Genomic DNA, 22932 nt, shown 5'->3' on the forward strand with positions numbered 1-22932 from the left:
TATTGTAGAAATTTTAATGCTTCAGAAAACAAAAAATAGTCATAATGATACATTCAGGACAAGTAGAAGTGCTCCCGTGGCATATGTTTCTTATTAACCTGGTGTCTTTCTCCATTCCAATATGATAATACCTGTAAAGGAAATCAGGTGTGTTAGCACGTGTAACTTACCAGTATATCACTGTAACCTCACTCAGAATTATCTAGAATTAAGCTAATTTTCTGAAGTGTTCTTTGGAACTGTGCTGGTTTGAAGGTGAACCAGCAGGGGAAATGAACTCACCACGAGAGAGATTATAAGTCAGACCTAAAATTTAATAATAATATTACAATAACAACACTGACACACAAGGGAAATTGCTTTCAACTCACAATACCCCAGCAGTATAACCCAGTGTCCTGGGGCACAAACCCAAGGGGGTTTGTTTGCCCTTGTGCTGAGACCCCTGTGGTTCCCCCAAGTCCAGAGGAAAAGGAAAAGAAAAACCTGTTGGTGCAGGCGAGGGCTGTGGTCTGGGCGAGAGCGGTGATCTCCTGCTGTCGAGGTCCTGCTGCTGCTCTGGATCCAACGAGAAGTTCCCGAGGTCTTCTTACCCACCCCTTATGTACCCTCAGGGAGCTCTCAGTCCCTCCCCCTGGGCGGGGACTCACACAATGGGTGATTAACTCTGGGAGCCAGGGGGTGTTGAGCTGTTGATGGCCCATTGGCAGCTCCGCCCCCCTCAGGCTGGGTGTGAAGTGATAATGGCTCCCTGGGCAGCTGCTGCTAATGGGCCATTGACCTTGGGGAATGAATAGAGGGGGTAGAATACACAGCTTTGATCACCCCCACACAGGGTTAGCTGGTCCCTCCTGCTGAACTAGGACAGGAACAAAATGAAATTGCAGAATAATGTTATAGTTTTAATTTAGCATTGGAAATACATGTTTCTAAAACATCCTATAGAACAACCAAAAGTTGTGCTACCTTTAGAATTGAAAGTATATATGTGCAATCATTTCTTTTCAAGCAGGAAGAACTAAAATTAATTGCTTTCATTTAGTATAGAAGTCGACTCAGCTTGGAAGGATATAAGAAATTTGATTTAGAGATTTGGGCTAGATTTACTCTGATGTGGCATAATTTGAATTCCTTGTGATCAGCAGATAGGTACAATGATTCACTTGGGTTTTGTACCAACTTAATATGGAGACCAGTCTCTGAAGATACTTGACTCGTACAGATTTTCTCTTGACCTGACAGGTGCACTTTGACCTCAGACACATATAAAGTATTATCATAAGAGGAAATATCCCTCTTGCAGTTAAAATTATGACAGAGAGTTCATTGAAACAACCACTGTGTACAGAAAATACGTTGCATGTCTTTTTCAGCAGTTAGGTATTTTATTAGACCAAGTAGCCCTGTTGGAAGAAGTAGCCAGCCTTTCAAACACACACTGTCTCCTTCAGGACTGAAAAAACACCCAAAAGCTTTCAAGCTAAGTACAAATTCAGACCACTTGTTCTGAGATTTGTGAGAGAGAAACCAGCTGAAGCACCAGCTGCCTGAGCTAATAAGGTGGTTAGTGCTTGGGGACCAAAGCAGGAATTAGGGTTTTAGAGAGCTGGTAAGATGTTCCTGGGGAACTGAGAAGCAGATATTTTATACCTTGTGAATGGCAAATTCATTAAAGAAGATAGCAAATATCACTTTAGGTTTGATGATGCTGTAGATCTATGAAATTTATTTTTATATACTCATCCTTAAATTGTACTTTGCATATGTCCATTCAAATTGGTTTTTAGATTCAGTTTTCAGCAGCTTAAATGACAACAAACAACTTGGTGTGAGTCACAGTTTTTAGCAAATGCCCAGGACACTATTTCTTTGAAAAGCACTGTTTTGCACAAGTTATTTACTAAAGTAAAAAATGGAAGAGGACAGATGATAGGGGATATTTCTAGAAAAAGTTTTGTATGCGTTTTATTACTTGGCAGTTACACAACCTCTTCCTTTTTATCAGTATTACCATCTTTAACTGATAGTCTGCTAAATCTTCTGGTTTGCATGAGTATGTATTCCTTCCTTCTCCACATGACATATGTATAATATTTCCCACTAGCAGACACTGGCTGCTTCCTGACTGTTTTCCTAACTTTTTGGTTTATAAAAGGTGGTAAATTTTATTCAACAAGACTCTTTGCATGATTTTTTAACATAATTCTTAAACTTCCTTTTATCCATAAACATTTCTCCTTGTTCTTCGCACTTCTCTTCCCTGCAGTTTTCTGACTACTGCATGAGATTCGAGACATGCTGCTATAGCTAATATTTAGTCTTAACGTTCACTCTTTTTCAAAGCTTGAACTTAAGACAAAAAGCAAATAGGGCTGCCTTTGCTGTTGTGGTCTAATAAGCTCTCTTGTGCAAAATGAAGAACCTCTGCCATTAATGTGATTTCACAAAGACACATTCGAGGTTGTTTGTGCTGCAGCATTTTCCCTGCTGGGTTATTCACACACAACAGAAATCTTCACAGGGATCATGAATCTCCATAAAGAGTGTTACCAAATCCTTCCATTATGCAGCACTGGAAGGGATTCTGATAGCCCTATGCCCACAATTTTAACAGTTTTCTGTGGACTGGCCATAAAGTGCTCATAGCTTGGACTGAATATTTCTGTTCAATGACCTGCTGGAATTTAGCTAACTTTTTTCTTACTAGATTCGGCTTCTAGACATACTCCTACAACCAGAGGTTTGCAGAAGACCAAGTCAAATGAGCAACACGATTTCTGAGTGACTTCTGTTACAAGCGTGACCCAGAGCAGCACAGATCTGAATTTGGCAACAGGAAGAGGAGCCACCTGGCACATCTGTGTTCCAGGTGACACTGAATGATGGAAGGTGATCACCATTCTGGGGAGGCAAGGATGTCTCCCAAAACATTGTGTAATATTTGTGCATATTTGCAGTGAAAACAGAACATATTTCCATATCTAGACCAGAGCTCCACCACATTTTGGGTTGTATTCCTGACTAATTAGCTAACCCACGGCAACTGTGTCAGCAAACTATGGCAGTATTCTGTTAACATGATATGGGCAATGTTTCTGTTTGTGGAATTCCTTTTGTTCTTAAAGTACCTGTAAACCTGGCTTTTGGCTTAAAAGATCTGAGCACCCCTCATCAGAGTGCTGTGATTGGATGCTGCCCACAGGGAACGTTAATTACCCTGTGTTGAACATAGTTTGTAGCCCCAATGCTGCAGATTTCTGAGGGGTTAAGAAAAACAGGGTATGAATCATTCAAAGATTTCTAATATAAGCATTATCCAAATAAATACCCTTCCCCCACTTTCAGAGTCTCCAGCCAAATACTGTCCCTCTGTTCCAGCTCCTCCTTACTGCCTCTCCCTGTTTCCGGATGGGCCCTGGCCCCCAGCCTTTATCTTCTCTACCCCTGGGCTGTTTGCAGAGAGCAGTTATAAAGAGGCTGACTGAGCAGAGAGTGGAAGAGAATTATAAGGTGCAGGAAAACAGCAGCACCGGACCAGACTGGGTGTCTGCTTCACTCACCACGACCTGCTCTGCACCATGGGGAAGAGCAAGCTGCCCAGCAAGCCAAACATCTTCCTACTTCTTCTCTTCTTCCTTCCTGGAAATACCTCTTCCAACCCAGAACCGTAAGCTGCACATGTGGAGGGGGGAGGGAGGTCTTAGTGCTCCCCTGTTTCTTCAGTTTTCTTCCTTACTGTTTGCCAGTTTATTCTGTTTCTGCCCTGCATCCCACTAATAACAAAGCCCTGAGCTTCCTGCACAGTGCTTCCCCACTCCCACCCTGTAACCCCCTGGTTGTCCATCCCTACACCCCTCCCCACTGCCACCTCCTCCAGTGTCCCCCTTCCAGCCTCAAACCCTCCCTCTCCTCCAGTGTTTGTCAGTGCCCACAGTCCTGCCCTGCAGTGTCTTATAGTTACGACCTGGATCCTCACAACGTCTTTGCCTAAGTAAGTTTCTGCCTAAAAACCTCTCAGGGCCTGGGTTTTTGTAGCCATGATGACAGAATCCAGGCACTTACCTTTCCTGGAGTATCATTGTTTCAATCACTGAGTTGCTTCTCCACATTCTCCTGTTGCTTTCAAGTAGGTTTGTTCCCCTTTCTCCTGCCAGTTTGTTTCCCTTGGCAGCATCAGATGTACTTGTTCTCAAAGAGGATCTGTGACCTAGTTTCTCTTCCTCCAGCACAGAGTCTGGTGCCAGCAACCTCCCTCTGCAGATCAGCAGCACACAGTGCTGATGGCCCGGAGGAGAGGGGCGTCCTGGGATGGCACAGGCTGACTGGAGCCTGGCATGCCCACTCCAGTCTCACCTAGCAGAGAGTGTTGCTCTGAATTCTTTAGTCTGGATGGGAGCAGTCTCCCTCTTCAGACCCTGGCTGCTGTCACACACTGTTCCTCTTGCTTTGCTGACAGAAGTGCAGCTCTCACATACACAGGTCTTGTAATGCTTGCTGCAGAGATTTCACACCCCCAAGCACGGCCGTAGCGATCACAGCTGTAGCACAAGGTTCAGCATTACTGCTCCCACTTACTGTGTGGTCAGAGGTGAAGTGATCACTGGGTCAGCCTGAAGGACCTTTGACTCACAGTGTACCACCAACCTCTCATTCACGTGCCCTGTTTGAGTGCTTCTGGGGTAGATCAGCCAGCCAAGTTTGCTTTGGGGTCAGGCAGAGCTCTCTAGTCTCCCTGCAGAAATCTGATGTAACTAAGCAATTAAGATGAAGTAATCTTCATGCATCCTTTCCCAACATCAGGGGGAAAGGGAATAAAACCATACCCTTCAGACCTATGAGCAACCGGGAATCATAAAACCTGGCCTGGGTTTGAAGGGACCTTAAAGATCATCTAGTTTCAATGCCCTTGCCATGGACAGGGACACCTTTTACTAGAGTAGGTTGCTCAGAGCTCCATTCAACATGGCCTTGAACACTTCAGGGATGGGGAATCCACAGCTTTCTCTAGGCAGTGCCTTACCACCCTTCACAGAATTTTTTCCTTGTATCTAATCTAAACCTATTCTCTTTCAATTTGAAGCCATTCTCCCTTGTTCTGTCACTATGTGCCCTTGTAAAGAATCTCTTTCCATCTTTCTTGTAGGCTGCTCTTTGTCTCCGATCTGAACCCCATTTGGGGAGGGAAGAAGGAGGAAAGGCTGAGAGAGGTGGGAGAGACTAGGGTGTTGTTGGAGTGCACAGAAGTAAAATAGGAGCCCAGCAGGAAGGCAATGAAATCTGGGCATTGAATTGCTAGGTAGTATAAGAGTAGTGGTTTCACTTCAACTGCAGCAGAGTAGATGAGATGTTGTGTATGACAAAGAAGGAAAGCCACCTTTGAACTGAAAACAAAAATTAAACTTCAAGACTTACTGTGCTCTGTGCAAGTAGGGATATCGCCTCCTTGGGCAACAGCAGTTGCTGTTTCACATGTGGCCAGCTGCACAGGAGACACAGTTAAGGTTCAGACTACATATTAGAAAACACAAAAAGTTAGTGCAGCACTGAAACAGGAGACCCAGGGAGATGATAGAGACTCCCATCTATGGAGTCCTTTGCAACAGTGCTGTTCCAAGAGAGAAGCTGAGCTTAAGACATCCAGAGGTCCTTTGCAACTCAAACTTCTATGGTTCTGTAAGGTACTGAGCAAGAGATGCTTTTATTTTGCTTCTTTTTCTTCTGTTGCTTTTCTTTCTCTGGGTTGTTCTGGAAAAATGCAACAGAAAGTCTTGTTCTCCTGTTCTGGTACATGGCTGTGCATGTAAGCTCTTGTACAATGCAGTGTACATGCTTGGGAATACACTGCATAGGGTCAGAAATGCGAGGTCGTAATGACACTTGAATTGGCAGGTATGGATTTGGGCTGATGGAGCGAATGAAATTCACTGCTGCCTTTGATTAGATGCTTGTTCTAATAAGTAGCTGAGAGTCAATATACAGACAGACATTCCACCTTAAGGTACAGTATTGTTTTCTCTTCTCTATATAGACAAACTGATGACTATCTCTAGGGTCTCCTATCCGTCCTTGACGCATGCTTCTGTCAGAGTCACTGCCTCTCTTGTCAGAACAGTTCATTGCATGCAGGGAAGAAGCTGAGGTCTCTTTTGGAAGCCTAGATGCTTTTTATCTGGAATGTCTATACATGGATTTTGTGATCCAAGTTACTAAAGCCTTTATAGTGCTTTAATTCATCTAGGTCTTTTCACCAACACATTCCAAAACACCTAAAGAGAGGTCTATAAACAGTATGTTTTGTATCTTTGTTTAAGACAGGGAAGCTGGTCTAAGGGAAAGTTCTGCAAGTTGGCCAAAATATCAGAAGAACAGTGAACAGGAAGAGAAATGAGGCCAAATTCCCCATGAACTAGGTCATGCTGTCCCTTCGGTAGACTGGATGTTATTATCAGATTGCCAGTGCCACTGATGGGACAGGGAAAATGAGAGTAGGGGAAGCAGGCATGAGGTGAAGGTGGTAAGAAGGCTGTGGAAGAAAGAAAACATTGGAGAATGCAGAGAGTCACAAGTTTTAAGTCACTCCTTGGGTGGCTGGAGTTCCCTCCTCTCACTGCTTCTGAAGCAGCACAGGCTGAGCAGAGTTGCCAGGAGGCTCCTCACCACACTTCATCCCATTGCTTGGTGGTGAAGGAAATGGAGGTATTGCCTGGGTCTGACAGCCTCCACAGCAGCTTTAGGACTACCCAAAAAGTCCAGAGTCCAGGCAGTAATGTAGCTCTGGATGGACCAAGCTGTATTTGTCCTCTATTCCTTTTTGAACACTTTCCTACAGTCCATTTGTTACTTATTACTGAATGAGAATTTTCCAAGAATGATCAACAATGCTCAAGTCTGAGTGGTAGTAACCTACTTAGTGGTATTATTTTCTGTTTATGAACAGTTTATTTGCAATTTTGCTACTCAGTCCTACCATACAACAAAACTTTTCCACAAATATGTCAGTCAGTTTTAGGTATTTTCTTATCCTGGACAATTTTCAGAAAATTGTACTTCCCAGATCATTTAGAATGGTACTGAAGAACAAGGATCCCAACACAAACTGCAGAGATTTTTATGGGTTTCTACCCTTTGTCTCCTCTCTTTTAACCAATTAATCCAGGTCAGAATTCATAATTCAATTTATTAGTAAAATGATCGCTTTTATTGAATGACAGCTGAGTTTAAGGTTCTTCGGTGAGGGACATTTATCAAAAGCTCTTTGAAGGTGCAAGTACACTTGAGTTGCAATAATACACTACACTCCAAAATCCTTTGTGTTCTTATCTTAATAAGGTCCCAAAACTGTAAGCACTCACGTCTTTGCTCTGCATGTGAAGGATTTGGAAACCTGGAAACCTGGATAGGCAAAGACTGGAGCAGCCGGTGGGTGGGGGTTTTTTCAGCTGTTTTTAGCTAATGCGTTTGAGTCTCAATAGAAGATTGTGGGATACACAAAATTCAATTAACAGCTTGGAACCTTTCAAACCGTCCTTACTCCCTGCTGTGAAGCCAAACAAAACATCCTTTGTAAAGCACACTCTATTAACATAGAAATTGTTCCTTCCTCTGCAAGCATTTTCCTGCTTTTAGGCTAATTACTTACTTAATATGTATAAACTCAAAATAAGATGAATGCTCATGTTATATGCACTGCTGTTCACAGGGATAGTAATGGATTAGGCATGCTGATTTGTTAATTTCCTTTCACTTAATACTGTTATCTTAAAATTGTTTCACATTTCTGATCTTTCTTGCTTTCCTCTTTCCTAGGCAGTATTTGGTGCTACTGCCCTTTCTGATACACACAGATTCTCCTGAGAAAGTCTGTGTTCAGCTGACCCACCTGAATGAGTCTGTGACTCTGAGTGCCACACTCGAGTATCAAGGGGAGAACAGGAGCTTGATTGATGACGTGGTGTCAGAGAAGGACATGTTCACCTGCATCCCCTTCTCTGTGAGTCTCTGATCCTTGTGGGATGATCTCTTGTGTTTATTGACATGATCTGGTAGATGGAAAGAGTCCAGAAACATATTATTTCTATGCATGCATGACTTAGAGAAGTCTTTTGGAACTTTGACTGACAGAATGTACTCCATTTTTGTTTGATCTATATAAGACTCAGAGGAAAAATATTGAAGTGGAATGAAAACTGTAGAAACTGGGGAATGGTTAAAGATGATGAGGTCCATGAGGTCATTTGTCTCATTCTGGAGCTTATTCACAAATTTTGCTGCAGAAGGCTGATTGGTGACTAATGTAAACAACAGGTTCAACACCCTAATTAATGAATTTGGGTTAATTTTCATTTTACTAAATCACCAAGACCATGAAATAAGATCAGATTCAATATTTCTCTAATAAAATTTGTAAAGGGAGGGAATCATGTTTTTCACTTGCTTCATGCAATGAGTCTTTTTTATCCCTTTGCAAAACTTTCTGGCCCAGCTTATACTCCATCCTTTAAAGGCTTACTGCAACAGGGTGAATCTGTAAAGCAGTTTTCCCCTTCATTTTCCTTAGCTTCCAAAATCCAATAGCACATCAGTGGCATTTCTCACTGTGACGGTGAAGGGGGACACACTGCAGTTCAATAGCCGCAAGTCAGTGCTGGTCAAGAATTCTGAGAGCTTGGTCTTCATCCAGACAGACAAACCCATCTACAAGCCTGGACAGACAGGTACAAGGAACTGGGTTGATGTTGACTATGACAGCATAAACTCTTAAGGACTTCATTCCCCAGAGGAACTATACTTTAATAAAAGTTTTCAGATTTCTTCATGGGGAGAGCTAAAGCTCTTAGTAAATCTAATTTCTGTCGGCTGAGATCTAGGGCATTGTGGTACCTTCATCATTCCTATTTTTCATCCTTCAGGCACAGCATCTCAGCCAGATATAGACACAGATTCACATTAATTCTACTCAACTAGTGGCACAAAACTGGGATGAATTCAAAGTGTAGTCTCCCTTGGCTGAACTTGAATCAACAAAGCAGGACAGGCACTCCCAAGAGACAATTCACTTCAGCCAAGACCTGATTATCCTTCTAAATTTATCTGCCCCTCACCATTTGAAAGAGAAAGAGCCTGAAGTAATTGCTTCCTTTACTTAGAGATCTCAATTTGGAGCCTGTTGATCTGTGGAATGAATCTGAGTTATAAGTTATTGAAACACTGACATTTCCTGGTAATGACTGCAGATTTAACAGTGGAATTTCCTTCTTTTCCTTTACACCCTTCAGTTATGTTTCGGATCGTCTCTCTGGACAAAGACTTCTACCCACTGAATGAGAAGGTAGAGCCTTAATTCCTTGTTTTTAACTAGGAGATTTAATTCCCAACTAACACCCTTACTGTCATCATCCAGAATGACTGAAGACAACCTTTGATACTCTCTCACACCATTCTTCACCCATTTCATATTCCGTCCAGGGACACACTCCACCTGTCTCTATTGACTGAAAGACATGTCCCATTCTTCAATAGCACGCAGGTGTTTAAAACCAGATTTGCAAAGGACTGTATGTAGCTAAGCATCTGGGCAGGGATCTCATTACTGAAAATATAGTTGGGACAAGTTTCCATTGGAAGGGACAGGTGTGTAGTTGTTTCTGGCAGTGGGCGCAACCATATGCTTAGAGAGCAGCATGACAAGAACACTTGGTTTTAAGGAACTGGTCAGAGGTGTAAGTCCAACTTTTAGCTTATTTGACAATCAGTTCCTCGTGCAGACAAGTTCTTTGAAAACTCTCACTTCATCATGTTTTCATATTGTGGTAAGATCAAATGTCAGGGTCCTAAAATATTATAGAAAATATTCTCTTAACCATTAAGAACCAAGGAAATGGAGGAAATGCAAAAAGAGAATTACACAACCTTCTTAGGAGGTTGTTCTTCTGCCCTTCAGTCCAAATCTGGAAATTACTTCCATCCATGTGTGACTAGTATGTCTAACACTCATTTTCCTTTGCTCTTTCCCCACAGTTTCCATTTGTCTATGTTCAGGTAAGTGGATAACTATGTCATTATTTCAGAAGAATGTGCAGGCACAGAGGTACTTGTTTCCAGCAGTGGTGTTTTCAGGCTGAGGTGCAAGGGGGAAAACATTAATGCATGAACTTTTTCCTTTGTGTAAAAGAAGGCTGAATAGATGGGCATGAACATAGGTTCCAACAATGGTTCTTTGATTGCAGAGTGTGCTGTAGGAACAAAATACTTAATCAATGCAAGGTCATATCAGAATGGCTTGTTCCTCTTTCCCGTCAGAACTAAGATTTTCTATCTACTATGTGTGGATGAGATTAGAGAATTGTGTTAAATAAGCTAGGAAAACTAAAGAAACAGAACTATGTAAGTAGACATACTCCATCTTCCCAAGCACATGCCCTTTTTGTCTGTTTTTTTTTTTTTAATGTTTGAATTTTAGTGGCAGGCAAAAGTCAGTTAAAAGGATGTTTCTGTCAATTATTTAAGTACTCATTTTTCCAGCTGAGAACCCAAAATTTACAATTATTATCTGGAATCTCTTCTTGTTGACAATTGATGAAAAGGACCCAGTGACGGACCCTGAAATTAACGTGCACAAATTCTGAGTTGGTTCATGTGATTAATGAGTCCTTTGTAGTGAGTTCTGTCATTGCTCCTTGTGGTATGGGATTGCTGTCTCCATTCTGCATCATCTCTGTCTAGAGCTGGGGAGTTGTCACAACAGGAGAGACAGGTTTGCCAGACAGGCTATGCTGCTTTTTTGTACTCTCCCATCAGAGTGCTGTCGTTCTCTCTTCCCATGAGCAAACTGCCAGAACAGAGCTGCAGAGCTGGTGGGCCACAATGGTCCATGAATATTGGAGAAAGAAGAGTAAGAAAGTGTGTGGTGTGGTTTAGCAGGTGGAGGAGTGCATCTTGGCACTACCTTTTACTGAGGCTGTCCACTGGAGTCTCCTCCCTTTCAATGAGATAATACTTTACTGGGTACAGGAATGTCATGAAAGGAGTAAGAAGAAATAGATCCTCTCCACTGCCTCCAGAAATATGTCTTTGCCTAACAAGCTGAATAATTTCATAACATTTTTTGTGTCAGTACCATGAAAAACTTCAATTTTAAATCACTAGGAAGGCCATCTGTCTTTTCAGCTCTTACCTGTAAGCATCATGTTTGTCCATGCCATTTAAGCCAACTTATGTAGGTCATGTCCTTCAACCCCATGTCTCACTTCTTCAATGCTTCTTCTCAGTTCAGCACTGTCCTTTGTTTGGATTTTACAGATGCCTACTAGGCAGTCTTGTACAGTAGGAAACTCATCTGGCAGCAAATTCACTGCTTTAGAGTATTTTTTTTTACCAGATTAGATCTGTCAGTGCAGAGCACCACATGATTGCATGAAATTTGGTCTGGACCAAAGGGAACCATGGCAGGAGTGAAGAAAGGTAACAGCCCAAAAGTTAGCACTGCTAAGGAAATAAATGCTCATCAATCCACACCCTTAATGTCACTAATTTATCTTAGTCAACCACAAAGGCAGAAGTTAGTATGAGCCTATAATTTCTGAACTGTTATCCTGATCTATTGCTTTTGTCATTTAGAGATAAAAAAGCCTTTCTGAGGAAAAGCAAACAAACTGGCTTTCAGGCTTTCCCTATAGATACATCACAGGAATGGCAAAAAGTTCACAAGCTCAGCTATGAACATTTTCTTGCATTCCTCTTCCAAGGAAGATCAGTGGTGTCACTCACAATAAGGGATGATCTTTACAGCAGGGTTGAAATGAACACAGACTGTGCTGTCCTTCCAGGGTGCTTCTTGGGAAGAATGGCCCCTTATTCTGCCCCCTGACTGGTGACCTCCAACTGGGAGAGGCCATTCACATCTTCATTTTCCCTAAGCCCTGAGATAAAATCTCAGTGAAGTAAATGCACATAGTCACATACCTTGAGTCACATACTTATCTAGAGTAAATAAACTTTTGGTGACAGACAAGGTACAATGCAAAGAGCAGGCAGAAAATGAAAGACTGTAAACATTAACCATACTACTGAGCAGCCTGGAAAAGGTGCAGCAAACTATGTAGCTTCACTGTGCTGATTCAGTGACTTCTACAAGAAATTTGGAACTGAGTGAATTAAATATTGATAGTTGATAATGAACATTAAACAGCTGTAGTAGTGGTGAGATTTCACCTCTGGCATTAGGATCAGAGAGACACAAGAGAGAACTCTCAGCTGGATGTCCATATGTGGGGTATATTTTCCTCTGTTCATGTCCCCACTCCTCCATCCCACCAGTAGGCCTGGACTCCTACACATATACATTTCTCAGTCCAATAGATAAATCAGGTATCTGATTCCTCAGCAGTTTCTGTACTGGTACTTCAACAGTCTTCGTTCCAGGCAGAGAAAAAAAGACCTTTTTGTAGGCTGTATAACCAGTCAAGGAAGCTGAAACTTTCCTTCTAGAAGGGAACTTCTAGAAGCTCCCTTCCCTGTGCTCCACTTATTCTGGTATCAATGTCTTTATCTCGTTACCTCGCCAGTCTGTCTTTCCTAGCTTCCTGGCCCCATCATTTGTAAACATATAGGTAGAGCTGAGGGGGAGACAACACAGGATCTCCAGGGTTGAAAAGCTTTCTTGTATGCTAATTATGCAAAATTGATAGGTAAGCGCTTACAGATCCTCACGGATTATTGACAGGAGTTTCCCATCTGAGATGTGTAAACCAGGCACTGCACTGCTCTTTCCCTGGGAGTCTCCTGTACTGTCTTGTGATGTTTTTACCTCACTTGCAGGATCCTCAAAGGAATCGTGTGTACCAGTGGCAAGGAGTGGAACTAGAGATGGGCCTTACACAGCTTTCCTTCCCTCTCACTGCAGACCCCATCCAGGGCTCCTACAAAATAGTTGTGCAGAAAAGCTTCTCATCCCATGTGGAACACTTCTTCAGTGTGGAGGAATATGGTAAGGAGAGGAAGTATGGGCTGTAAGTGGGGTTGGCAGCAAGGCCTTTTATTGTGACCTCTCAATTTGGAATTTCCTGGGAATAGCATAGGGAAGCGACAGCCAATGGGGTTCATAGAGGCTGAGCCAGAAAGTACTGAGTATCAGAAGTGGTTGCTTCCTTTATGGCATCTCTGCAACTTGCCTGATACTGTGTTTTTTCATAGTGTTTTTGGGAGTACATGACTTCCTGGCTTGTGCCAGGAGTTTCAGCTGACTTTGGTTTAGTTTCTTTTCAGTTCAGCAACTTGTTCCAAGTAGCACTAGATGCAAAATAAGAGATTACAATATTTTGGTGACCCTGTTTTGTCTCTCTCTCTTCATCTGCCTGAGTTCTGTTACTCCACTAGTAGTCTTCTTTTTCCTCTTCCTTATTTCTGCAAAAGCCTAGAAAACATGTTTGATAGAAAACTTGTGATTGAAGAACATTCCACAAGTGTTACAAGTGGACACAAACAGACTCGTACTAGAGACTGAGTAAGGAGAAATATGCTCAAGAAGGGAGTCTTCTAACCCCCAGTTCCATAATAAAATTTCTCAGGTGTTAGTAGACGTGTATTCTGGGTAGGCTGTGTGCATTGGAGAAGGCCAGTGCTCAGCACTCCCAGATTCCCCACCAGCTATACATGGAGCCCGAATGACCCTGCACATTGACCAGAACCTGCTGTTTCTGGAATACGCAGGATGTGACCCAAAGAAGATTGTCATTGAAGTCCATGGGACTGGCTTATTTGGTTCAAAGTCAGGCATGGTGAATAATTTGACCACAAACAGGGTTACAGGCTTTGACCTGCCATGGTGACAGATAGGCTATTCCTCCTCCCACAAAAATCATTCTGAATGCCCTGCAAGATCAAAGAAGTATGTCACTTTGTTAGCCGCACACTAAGCTAATTTTTCTTTCATTTGTTCTGGAGTTTTATTTCTAAGAATCTCTCCTGTTGCTATTTCTCTTTTACAGTCTTTTGAGGAAATGTGCTCTAGGGTTGAAACACTGAGCCTTGCCTCCCTTCTTAGAGGCAAAGTTGTATCTAAACTGTTTTACTCAGGGATGCTTTTCAGTTCCTGGGACTGGATGTGCAACCACCCTACTGTTATTACCTTGGCCTGTGAAAAAAACCCATCAGCTGCACCATCTGGAAGCAGGCCATTACGTGCTTCAGTGCAGTCCTAGGCATGAGTAGTTGGAGGCTTATGGTTACAGGATGCAGTATGGTAAGAAGGATGTAATTTAATACTCAGGAACAAAATAAGTCTTTTACTTGTGCCCCTTTATATCGGTCTTTATTGCTGACTTTTCCACTTGAAAATATAGCTCTGAGACTCTGTGACTAGATTCACTAGAATTCTCTGGGTATGTGGGACAGTATCCCATGTTACATATCAGTGAGCCTAAAAGCAACTTTAGAACTCCAGAACAGGAAGAGTCAGCCAAGAGAATCAATGATTCAAGCCATTTCAATGTGGTAAATTACAAAGGTGGTGAAATGTGCTGCTCCAAGTCATTGTTCCAAATTATGAATTGTGAACACAACGTAACAGAACCAGTGTGCTCTTCTGAATGGACATATGTAAGGGTTCTACACAGCTGTCTGGTGCCAATGGGATTACATGAGCATATGCTGTAAATAAGGGAAGGTAAGGCCTACAAACTACCTTAATTCACTTTATATCCGAATGGTGAAGGCTGATAAAACCTAGGGAAGGGGCAGGAGGTCTGTACTGAAGACCATGGAGAGGTTCATATTAAGATAATCCTGGCTCTGTATTCAGGTTGCTATGTAGTACAGAGCTCTCATTCACTCATCTCACATCAGACTTTCTCTCTCCCATCCAGTGCTGCCCAAGTTTGAGGTCCTGGTGAAGCTGCCCAAGATGATCACTATTAAGGACAACGAGCTTCCAGTGTCTGTCTGTGGTTTGTGAGTCACAGAGCTCTCTTGTTTTTTCTTTACTTCTCCTTTCTACTGAGGATCAAAAGAAGACCTGGTAAAGGCTTTTTATACTTTTCCGAGGCATCTACTGCAGACTTATTTCATTCTATCAATCCTGAGTCTGCTACTTGATCTGAACAATCAAAGTGAAGGGTCTGCTCTGTGTTCCTTAAAAGATGATGTCAAATCAATCTGCAGCTTTCACTTCTCAGTTTATTGTATATTTTTTCTTTCTGTCTTTACATTTCTTCAGTTAGAACTTCTCTTCCAGTCCTGAACCCTCAAATACTTAGAGGTATCAGATCAGACATCATTTATACTGGTGACACAAACTCAGTGTTCTCAGTTTTAACTCATAAATTGCACCTTCTGAGCTACTGGTTTCCTTTCCGTTTCTTTACTGAATCCTCAGCAGTTTGTAATATGGGGATGCCCCCATATTTCTAAAGCTGACCTTTTTCTGCAGCGATCTCCCACAGAGAACAAGATGGATGTTTCTTCCATGGACGATGGAAGAAACTCACTATGGAAATGATGGAAATATAATTACTAGTATCATTAAAATATCAGATTAGTCAGCCTTCAAGAAAAAGTATTAGAAAATCATCCACAGAGATCTTTAAGGAAATGCAGCTGAGTTGTGACTATGACTATTTGTCTCGTCATCTGATACATTGTTTAACATGTTATGATTATAGGTACACCTATGGGAAACCTGTTCCTGGTTTGGTGAATGTCCAAGTGTGCCGGAAATTTTCCCATTCTTCTTCAAGTTGTTACGGAAAAGAAGCAGAATCTGTGTGTGAAGAATTCACTAGGCAGGTGAGTCCCAAGATTAAAATGTAGTGGTTTTTCTTATGGTTTAAAAGCAGTGTTGTCTTAAGAGAGCACAAATCCATGTCCGTCAGGAGATAGTAGAACATCAGAAATAACTCTCTGCCCAGGGAAAAGCAGAGAATCTCAGAGGAAGACATTCTTAGGAGAGGGGTCATTAAACTAGAAACAGAACTGATGGTGAAAACCCCACAGCTGAAATCCTGATCTCCTGTTACCAAATCCAATTCTCCTGTTACCAGCCGTGGGGTCCCTGCTGTTGTTTCAAAAACTGAGAAAAGAACATGTGAAAGAATTTTGTAACTGTGAGAGGGACTCTCAAGGAATGAGAAGCAAAGATGAGGACAAAACAAGGTAGTATAGAGAACAAGGAACAAAGAAGATGATGTGGTATTGTATGTGGGTCAAATACAAGAGAAAGGGCAAAAAGGGAAGGAGTGAAAACAATGGAAGAAACAGGAAGAAAAAAGGAACTAAGGCAGGTAGGAGTCAACAGGAAACCAGTGCGTGCCTTAGAGAACTGTGTGTCAGGTACCTCTCAGAACAGAGAAAGTGTAGCAATGAAACACTAGGAAACAGCATGAACACAAGTTCTGGTCTTGGAGACAACCCTTGAAGTCTGGGATTTCAGGGACAGAATTTAAGTATGTTGGGTTTGGGGTCTCTATTCCAGTCCCCCATGGCACCAACTTAGTTCACAGAATTTCAGTTTTCTCTACAATCCCTTGCTTAGGCAGATGCTCGTGGATGTGTTTCTGATGTTGTGAGGACCAAGGTATTTCAACTCCAACGCAGGGGATATGAGATGGGCATTGAGGTACAGGGCAAGATCACAGAAGATGGCACAGGTATGTATCACATGGAGATGTCAAAGTGGTAGCAGGCCATAACAGGAGGGCCTGGCAAAGACAAGAAAAGTGGACCAACATGACTAGAAATTCGTTTATAATCCCTCTTCACTGTGCTCTGTCTCAGGAATAGAGATGACTGGAACAGGCTCCTGTGGTATCACATCCATCATGAGCAAAATCAGCTTTGACCTACTGGACTCTCAGTACAGACCAGGGATTCCACTCTTTGGAATGGTAAGGAATTTCTGAGCCCATGAACAATGAATGGCATAGCAAACACACAAGTGTGTAATCTCATCAGATGGGGTAGCAGCTTGGTCAGGTTACATGGCCGACCTTTCTCTGCCTTTGCACAGGCAGATGAGTTACTGATACTCAAGGCACTCTAAGAGACACATGACCCTGACAGTCCTGGCAGTCAGTCCAGTACAGAAGAGAAGGCGCACTGTTCTGATAGGGAGCAACAAGCATGGATTATTTCACAAGGGAATGTTATCCAAGTGCAAAGGGTGACCACAACATAGGCAGGCGTAGTGACCGCATCAACAAGAGCACTGTCCCACACAACTCAACCAAAGTGAGCAGAGCAGGAGTGGTGACAGTAACAGGTTCCACCAACAGGTGGGGTCTAGTGACCACCTGACAATGTGAGGTGATGACCCCAGCCAAGGAATTCCAGATGGGAATAACAGGAAAAAGATCAAAGTGTAGGTCTACCTCGAGTGTACCTTTGCTCCAAAACAGGGCACAAGCCAGAACTTAGAGTTCCTGAACCAAGAGACAGATGATATGTGGTGAAGGTCCCAAATGAGGCTGGCCAGGGAAATTAAAACTAGTGAGGAATTTAGGGTCCTGATAAATAATTTCCATGGGCCAATCAGGTTGTCTTGCTGAAAATTTCCTCAGTTGTTCTCAGACAACTCACCTCACACATTTCCACATTCTTTTCTTTTGTTCTTCTCTGTCAAGAAAGGCAAGGAGGAGGAAAGAGGCTTTATTACATGGGAGTTGTTTTCTGTTGCTAGGCCAAAACCTGAAGTTTGTTATTGCTTTGTTAGGTGAAGCTGGTTGATGGCACTGATAATCCAATTGCCAATGAAACCATCATGATTTCTGTGGACGGAGACAGATACAAAGGGAATTACACTACAGATGAGCAGGGACAATCCTGGTTTTCCATAGACACTACCACCTTCACACAAGCCTCCCTGGAAATCCGAGTGAGTAGCAAAGACAGGGGTAAGCCTCTGTCTCATCAACAGGGGAAATATCTATCCGTGGGTTATCAGTCTTTCCGCCAACTGGAAAATAAGGCAAGTTTCTTGACAGGTCACCTCTCCTCTCTGTGTCTTCTGTTGATGTTCTTTACCATCTTCTAAGAATGGGAAATACAGAATATATCTAGAGTTCTTCTGTGGACTTTTATGTGGCTTGTTACCTAGTTTTATTGAATTATGAATTTTTATTCTTCTTTCTCAGGCAGATCATAAACCTGAACTGAACTGTTATGACAGCAACTGGATCACACCATCATATGAGCATGCCATGCGTAGAATAAGTCGGTTTTATTCACCCAGTAAGAGCTTCCTCAAAATTGAGCCAAAGCATGAGACATTAACTTGTGGCTCCCTCACAGAAGTCCAAGTGCACTATATCTTCACACGAGAGGCCATAGGGGAGCAGAAGAAAATTGTCATTTACTACTTGGTAAGAAGTAATTGTGGTTATTTGATCTATGGCCACAGAAAGTACTATGTCATCTCCAGCTATGTTCCATGATAAGCAGCCACAGCACTATTATATGGCACTACTATATGGCCAGAGAGGGTTTGAAATGGAAAGTGTGGCCTGTGGCAGTGCAATCTAAACACATTTCTGTAGTATTTCTCATTTCTCTCTCTTCTGAGTGCAGACATGAGTAGGGTGTACATGTTTTACTAAGAACAGAAGAGAGACAAAATACTGATGAAGAGTGCACTGTCTTGGGGACAGCTACCCAAGACTCTCATTTTACGATAATCCACTCCCTGTTTCTCCCATTCCAAATTCCAGTTCACATATGCTCACTGCTCAGAAACCAACACCCTACAACAAGAAGATAAAAGATGAGAAGGAAAGGTATCTTCTACTCCATCATGTCCTTTGGTAGTCATCTGACTGATGAAACTAAAGCAACACCTCTAAATGCACTACCAGAAAAGCCCAATAAACTTAGAGGTTAGGCTGAACATCAAGCAATCGTGGAAAGTTTGGGATACCACAGTAGTTGGAACAGACTATAGCATGCTGGCATTGAGAACTATGAATTTGTTCAATTTGGAGGTCAGAGAAGAGAGACTAATTTAACTGTGACCGAACAATTGTATGTCAGTTTTGCTTGGGAGAACAGGAAGAATCAGGTGAATATCAGGTGAATGTTTAATAGAATTTCTTTCTCCCTAAATTTGTTTTTCTGTTTATCCTAATTAATGACACAAGCAGAGGTGATGAGAGTAGCTTTGGAGAACCAGAAGAAATCAGTGGAACAGACAATTCAGTTCTGATGGATTGTACAGAACACCAGGGGACTTAGGCTGATATTCAAAAAAGATAATAGAAACCTGTGCTAGAGATGGCTATGTGTTTATTTTCAAGACTGCTAACAGTTAATTGAAGGACAAGACACCTGTTTAACCTGATAGCCTGGGAAAACTGGTCTTAAGTATGCACATACAGCAGGTAAACAGAGAGAACTTCCATTTTTATAGATGTGGGTCTCACATTTTGAAACTGAAATATAGTGTTATGGAATATATATTACACATGGAAAGTAACTGTATAAAATGCATTTTTTGACTGTGAAAAAGGAATCCTTTTCTAGAAATGAAGAAGTTACAGGTAGCAGGCTGTTGCTTACTGCCTGAATTCAGGTACCTTATTCAAGCTTTTATTATTTGGAGCCTGTGCTCTTCTGTCTCAACTCTGTAAAGTTATGAAACTAATTCTGATTAAATTTTTCTTCAGACTGTTTCACAATGCAACTGAGAATGGAATTAGAAGAATTTCTGACCTTCAGTCTGTTCCAAATAATTAGAAATGTGCATATGACCCTCAAACTTATGTGGGGTCAGAGGTAAAATGCATTCAATTCTGAATCTATATAGACAATATGTACAAAAGCAAAGACATGTCAGATCAATGAGGAAACACTGGTCCTCTTAGGAGTGAATATTTCTGTCTCCAAAGACCCAGTGAATTCTAGTCTGGCACTTGCTTAATACCTTCTTAATGTTACTCACTATTGGCAATGCTGTTTATACCACAATCTACAGATAACCCAGTAAATGTTCCTTTTCCTTCCTTTCAACACCAGTAACAACAATTACATGAAGGTTTCTCTGTCACATAGGTGATGGCCAAGGGAGGAATTATATTAGCAGACACCCATGATCTGATTGTGAATCCTGGAGATGGTGAGCAGAACTATATATTTTTAGCATTTCTGATGATAATTTTGGGATAGAGGGGATGTAGATCAATTCAAACATTTAATTCAACTTTTAATTAAAACATTAAATTTAATGTTTGAATTTTCAAAATTAGATCTTTCTAGATGAAGTAGCTTGGGTTAGTTTTGTTTTCTCTGAATTCTATCAGGTACTATTTTCTTTTTAATGATAAAACAGTTGAAAATGCAACAAAAAATTAAGCATAATATTTTGGCCATTTTCTAAAACCAGCACTTTCTGATGACCCCTCTGCCCTTTTCCAACTTTGGATGCTTACTGGTGTTATGAGACTCAAATGTACAATGAACAGAAAGAGTGTGCCTCCTTTCCTTACTCTCTCTTTCCTCCTTTTTTTTTGTGTTATTTTTGTCTTGTAAGTATGCAAACATGCACATACCTATAATCTAACCAATACATTTAATTTTATTCATAAAAATGTTCAAGTGTTACACATTTCAATAACTGAGACTGGCTGTTATGCGACTTTAAATGTCTTTTGACAGTAAGACTCAGATATTCTGTAAGTCTATGAGGAGGATTTGCATTGCACTGGGTATAAATAATATATGGAAGTAGAAGATCTTGAGTGCTGTATGTTTGTAAAATGTTCTGCATCCTCACTAGTAGCAGTGACAAAACTAACACCCTGACTAATATCAAGAGATGTTCTGTCATCTTGTCCGGATTGTGACATAAAGCTCCAGCCCATATAGAAAGAGTTCTACAACACAGAGAGGCATTTTCTACTGTGCTTGGATGAAGAGTTTGGTGTTCCAGCTAAATGCTTGCTTAGCAGTAACTTTACCAGTTATTCTTTCAGCCACTCTGCAGCCTTGACTGCTGCCTCTCTTTACAACAGTCTGTTATCTTTTTTCCCCGTATCTGTTTTTGGTAGGTCTTGGAGCTTGAGGGGAAAAGTGCTTGGCAACATCTAGAAATTATGCCAGATGTTAACTGGGGAGAATCTAGAAGTTTTCCAAACTCATCTCATTTGGCTATTCATGATCACTCTTGGAATGCAGCTGTCTTCAGCAGCAGCCGTAGACTTAAGCCACATATCAATATTCCTGTCCCTGCTAACCAAAAATGTTCAGCATGAGTGAACTTGACGTTTTTATCTAGGGAAGGCAAATGCATATACTGTGACTTTCTGTGTGTTGATTAGCCTTTTTTCTCTCTGTTAGCTCATGGGACATTTCAACTGACTCTCTCTGTTGAGGCAGCAATTGCTCCCCTGGCACGAATGCTTGTTTATACCACTTCACCTAGTGGGGAAGTCATTGCCAGTTCTGCAGATTTCCAGGTTGAAAGTTGCCTCCCCAATAAAGTGAGTATATGTCACAGTTTATGCAACCCATGTTTGTCTTGTGACCAGTAGTTCAGTTATGAGTTCCAGAACGAAGGCAGAATTCACAATGGGCTCATTAAATGATCTGACTAGATACTGGCTGAGGATTGGTGACCAGAATAAGTTACAAAGCTATAACTATAAAAAGTGGAGCAAGACAGAATAAAAAAAGATAATCACTCTTTTTTATTAATTACATTGATCAAAGCTGAGTAAATACTAGGATAATTGCAAGACAGTAGCAGAGCTCAATTCACAAGGCTAGAAGCATCAGTACGATATCATGTAACAGTGTCTGGAAATGTGGCTGCTTGAACTTCTTTTTGAATTTGCAGGTGAGATTGAATTTTGTACCCAAGGAAGGTCTTCCTACCTCCAACACACACCTGAAACTCCATACCACTCCAAAGTCCCTGTGTGCCCTTCGTGCTGTAGACAAGAGTGTTCTCCTTATGAAGCCTGAAAATGAGCTCTCTCCCAGTTCTGTAAGTCTTGGCTACCTATGGTGATGAGCAAGTACAAGAACCACCCAAACAACTATTAACAGCACTATAGACATGGGGCTGTGTATTTTTACAGGTGCATTTATTGCACTTGCTGTTTAGAAGCTGTGAATTATCAATGAGCTATTAGGTAGTGCCTGTACCTTTAAGTGCTGACCTGCAACATTTTCCCTGGTTTTTTGCATTTACCTAGGTGTATGATCTTCTTCCACTGAAAGAAATCCGGGGATATAGCTTCAAGGAGTACTACCTGGAAGAAGACAATGTAAACCCTTGTGTGTCACTTGACAATATGTTATTAAATGGATTTGTCTACATACCCGTTTCTCCTGATGGAGAAGGTGATGCCTATGACATTCTCAAGGTAAACACCAGCCTTTCATTTTTATTTTTGTTTCTTTTTGGAATTCAGTCTTCTCGCCTCTTCTCACCTGTCTTCAAGGGCTTTTTAATGAAAAAAAAAAGCTCATTTGCTGTAAACTTGCTAACTTTTGTATGCAAGAGAACGACTAAGCCCAGGCCTGAACTACTTAGCCTATCACTGGTACCTGAGTGTTTCTCTGAACCATTGAAATTTTGGAAGATCTCACTGTTAGTAGGGACACCTGCTAATGGGATTGAGTAAGGAGTCAGTCCTGAGAAATTACTTCTAGTGCCACAATATTAGAAACTCTTCCTCATTCATTCATGTTTTCTCTCTCTGGTTTAAATAGGTCTTTAATAAAGTGGCAGTTATTTTGATAGCCCACAAATCCACTTATATCCGTCTAAAGTGTCCTGCACAAGACTTTTTGGGTCCCCTCAATCCAACGTGTTTCACACATGCCATTTTCACCCAGATAGCTGCGCCCAAGGTAGACCTATGACCTTAGTTTTCCATCTCATCATGCCAAGATTTAGCTTTAGTATGAGTGTAACATGATAGAGCCTCAACATTTGGGTTGAACCTG

General features: G+C 41.6%; 1 protein-coding gene and 1 long non-coding RNA gene across 4 annotated transcripts in view; one reads left to right on the forward strand and one right to left on the reverse strand.

Moving 5' to 3' along the window:
- On the reverse strand, nt 1-4498 carry LOC139672782 (uncharacterized). The gene is made up of 3 exons (XR_011697979.1): nt 4063-4498; nt 3561-3672; nt 1-131 (listed from the first exon to the last, which is right to left on the reverse strand). It is a non-coding gene; the product is annotated as an uncharacterized lncRNA (long non-coding RNA).
- The window catches only part of LOC139672768 (alpha-2-macroglobulin-like), a 38592-nt gene continuing 19036 nt past the window's right edge, over nt 3377-22932 (forward strand). For 2 of the 3 annotated variants that reach the window (XM_071557302.1, XM_071557322.1), the window contains exons 1-16: nt 3377-3667; nt 7807-7990; nt 8558-8714; nt 9276-9328; nt 10018-10038; nt 12817-12985; nt 14862-14946; nt 15657-15780; nt 16526-16640; nt 16768-16877; nt 17702-17863; nt 18123-18350; nt 20032-20095; nt 21316-21458; nt 21815-21964; nt 22176-22346. In XM_071557302.1, the coding sequence (XP_071413403.1) occupies nt 3579-3667; nt 7807-7990; nt 8558-8714; nt 9276-9328; nt 10018-10038; nt 12817-12985; nt 14862-14946; nt 15657-15780; nt 16526-16640; nt 16768-16877; nt 17702-17863; nt 18123-18350; nt 20032-20095; nt 21316-21458; nt 21815-21964; nt 22176-22346 (2025 nt within the window). In that variant the 5' untranslated portion in view covers nt 3377-3578. The remainder of the gene's footprint in view (nt 3668-7806; nt 7991-8557; nt 8715-9275; nt 9329-10017; nt 10039-12816; nt 12986-14861; nt 14947-15656; nt 15781-16525; nt 16641-16767; nt 16878-17701; nt 17864-18122; nt 18351-20031; nt 20096-21315; nt 21459-21814; nt 21965-22175; nt 22347-22932) is intronic. The other variant, XM_071557312.1, reaches the window with a different exon arrangement.

This window comes from Pithys albifrons, chromosome 1, assembly GCF_047495875.1.
Source record: "Pithys albifrons albifrons isolate INPA30051 chromosome 1, PitAlb_v1, whole genome shotgun sequence".
NCBI classification, from domain to species: domain Eukaryota; kingdom Metazoa; phylum Chordata; class Aves; order Passeriformes; family Thamnophilidae; genus Pithys; species Pithys albifrons.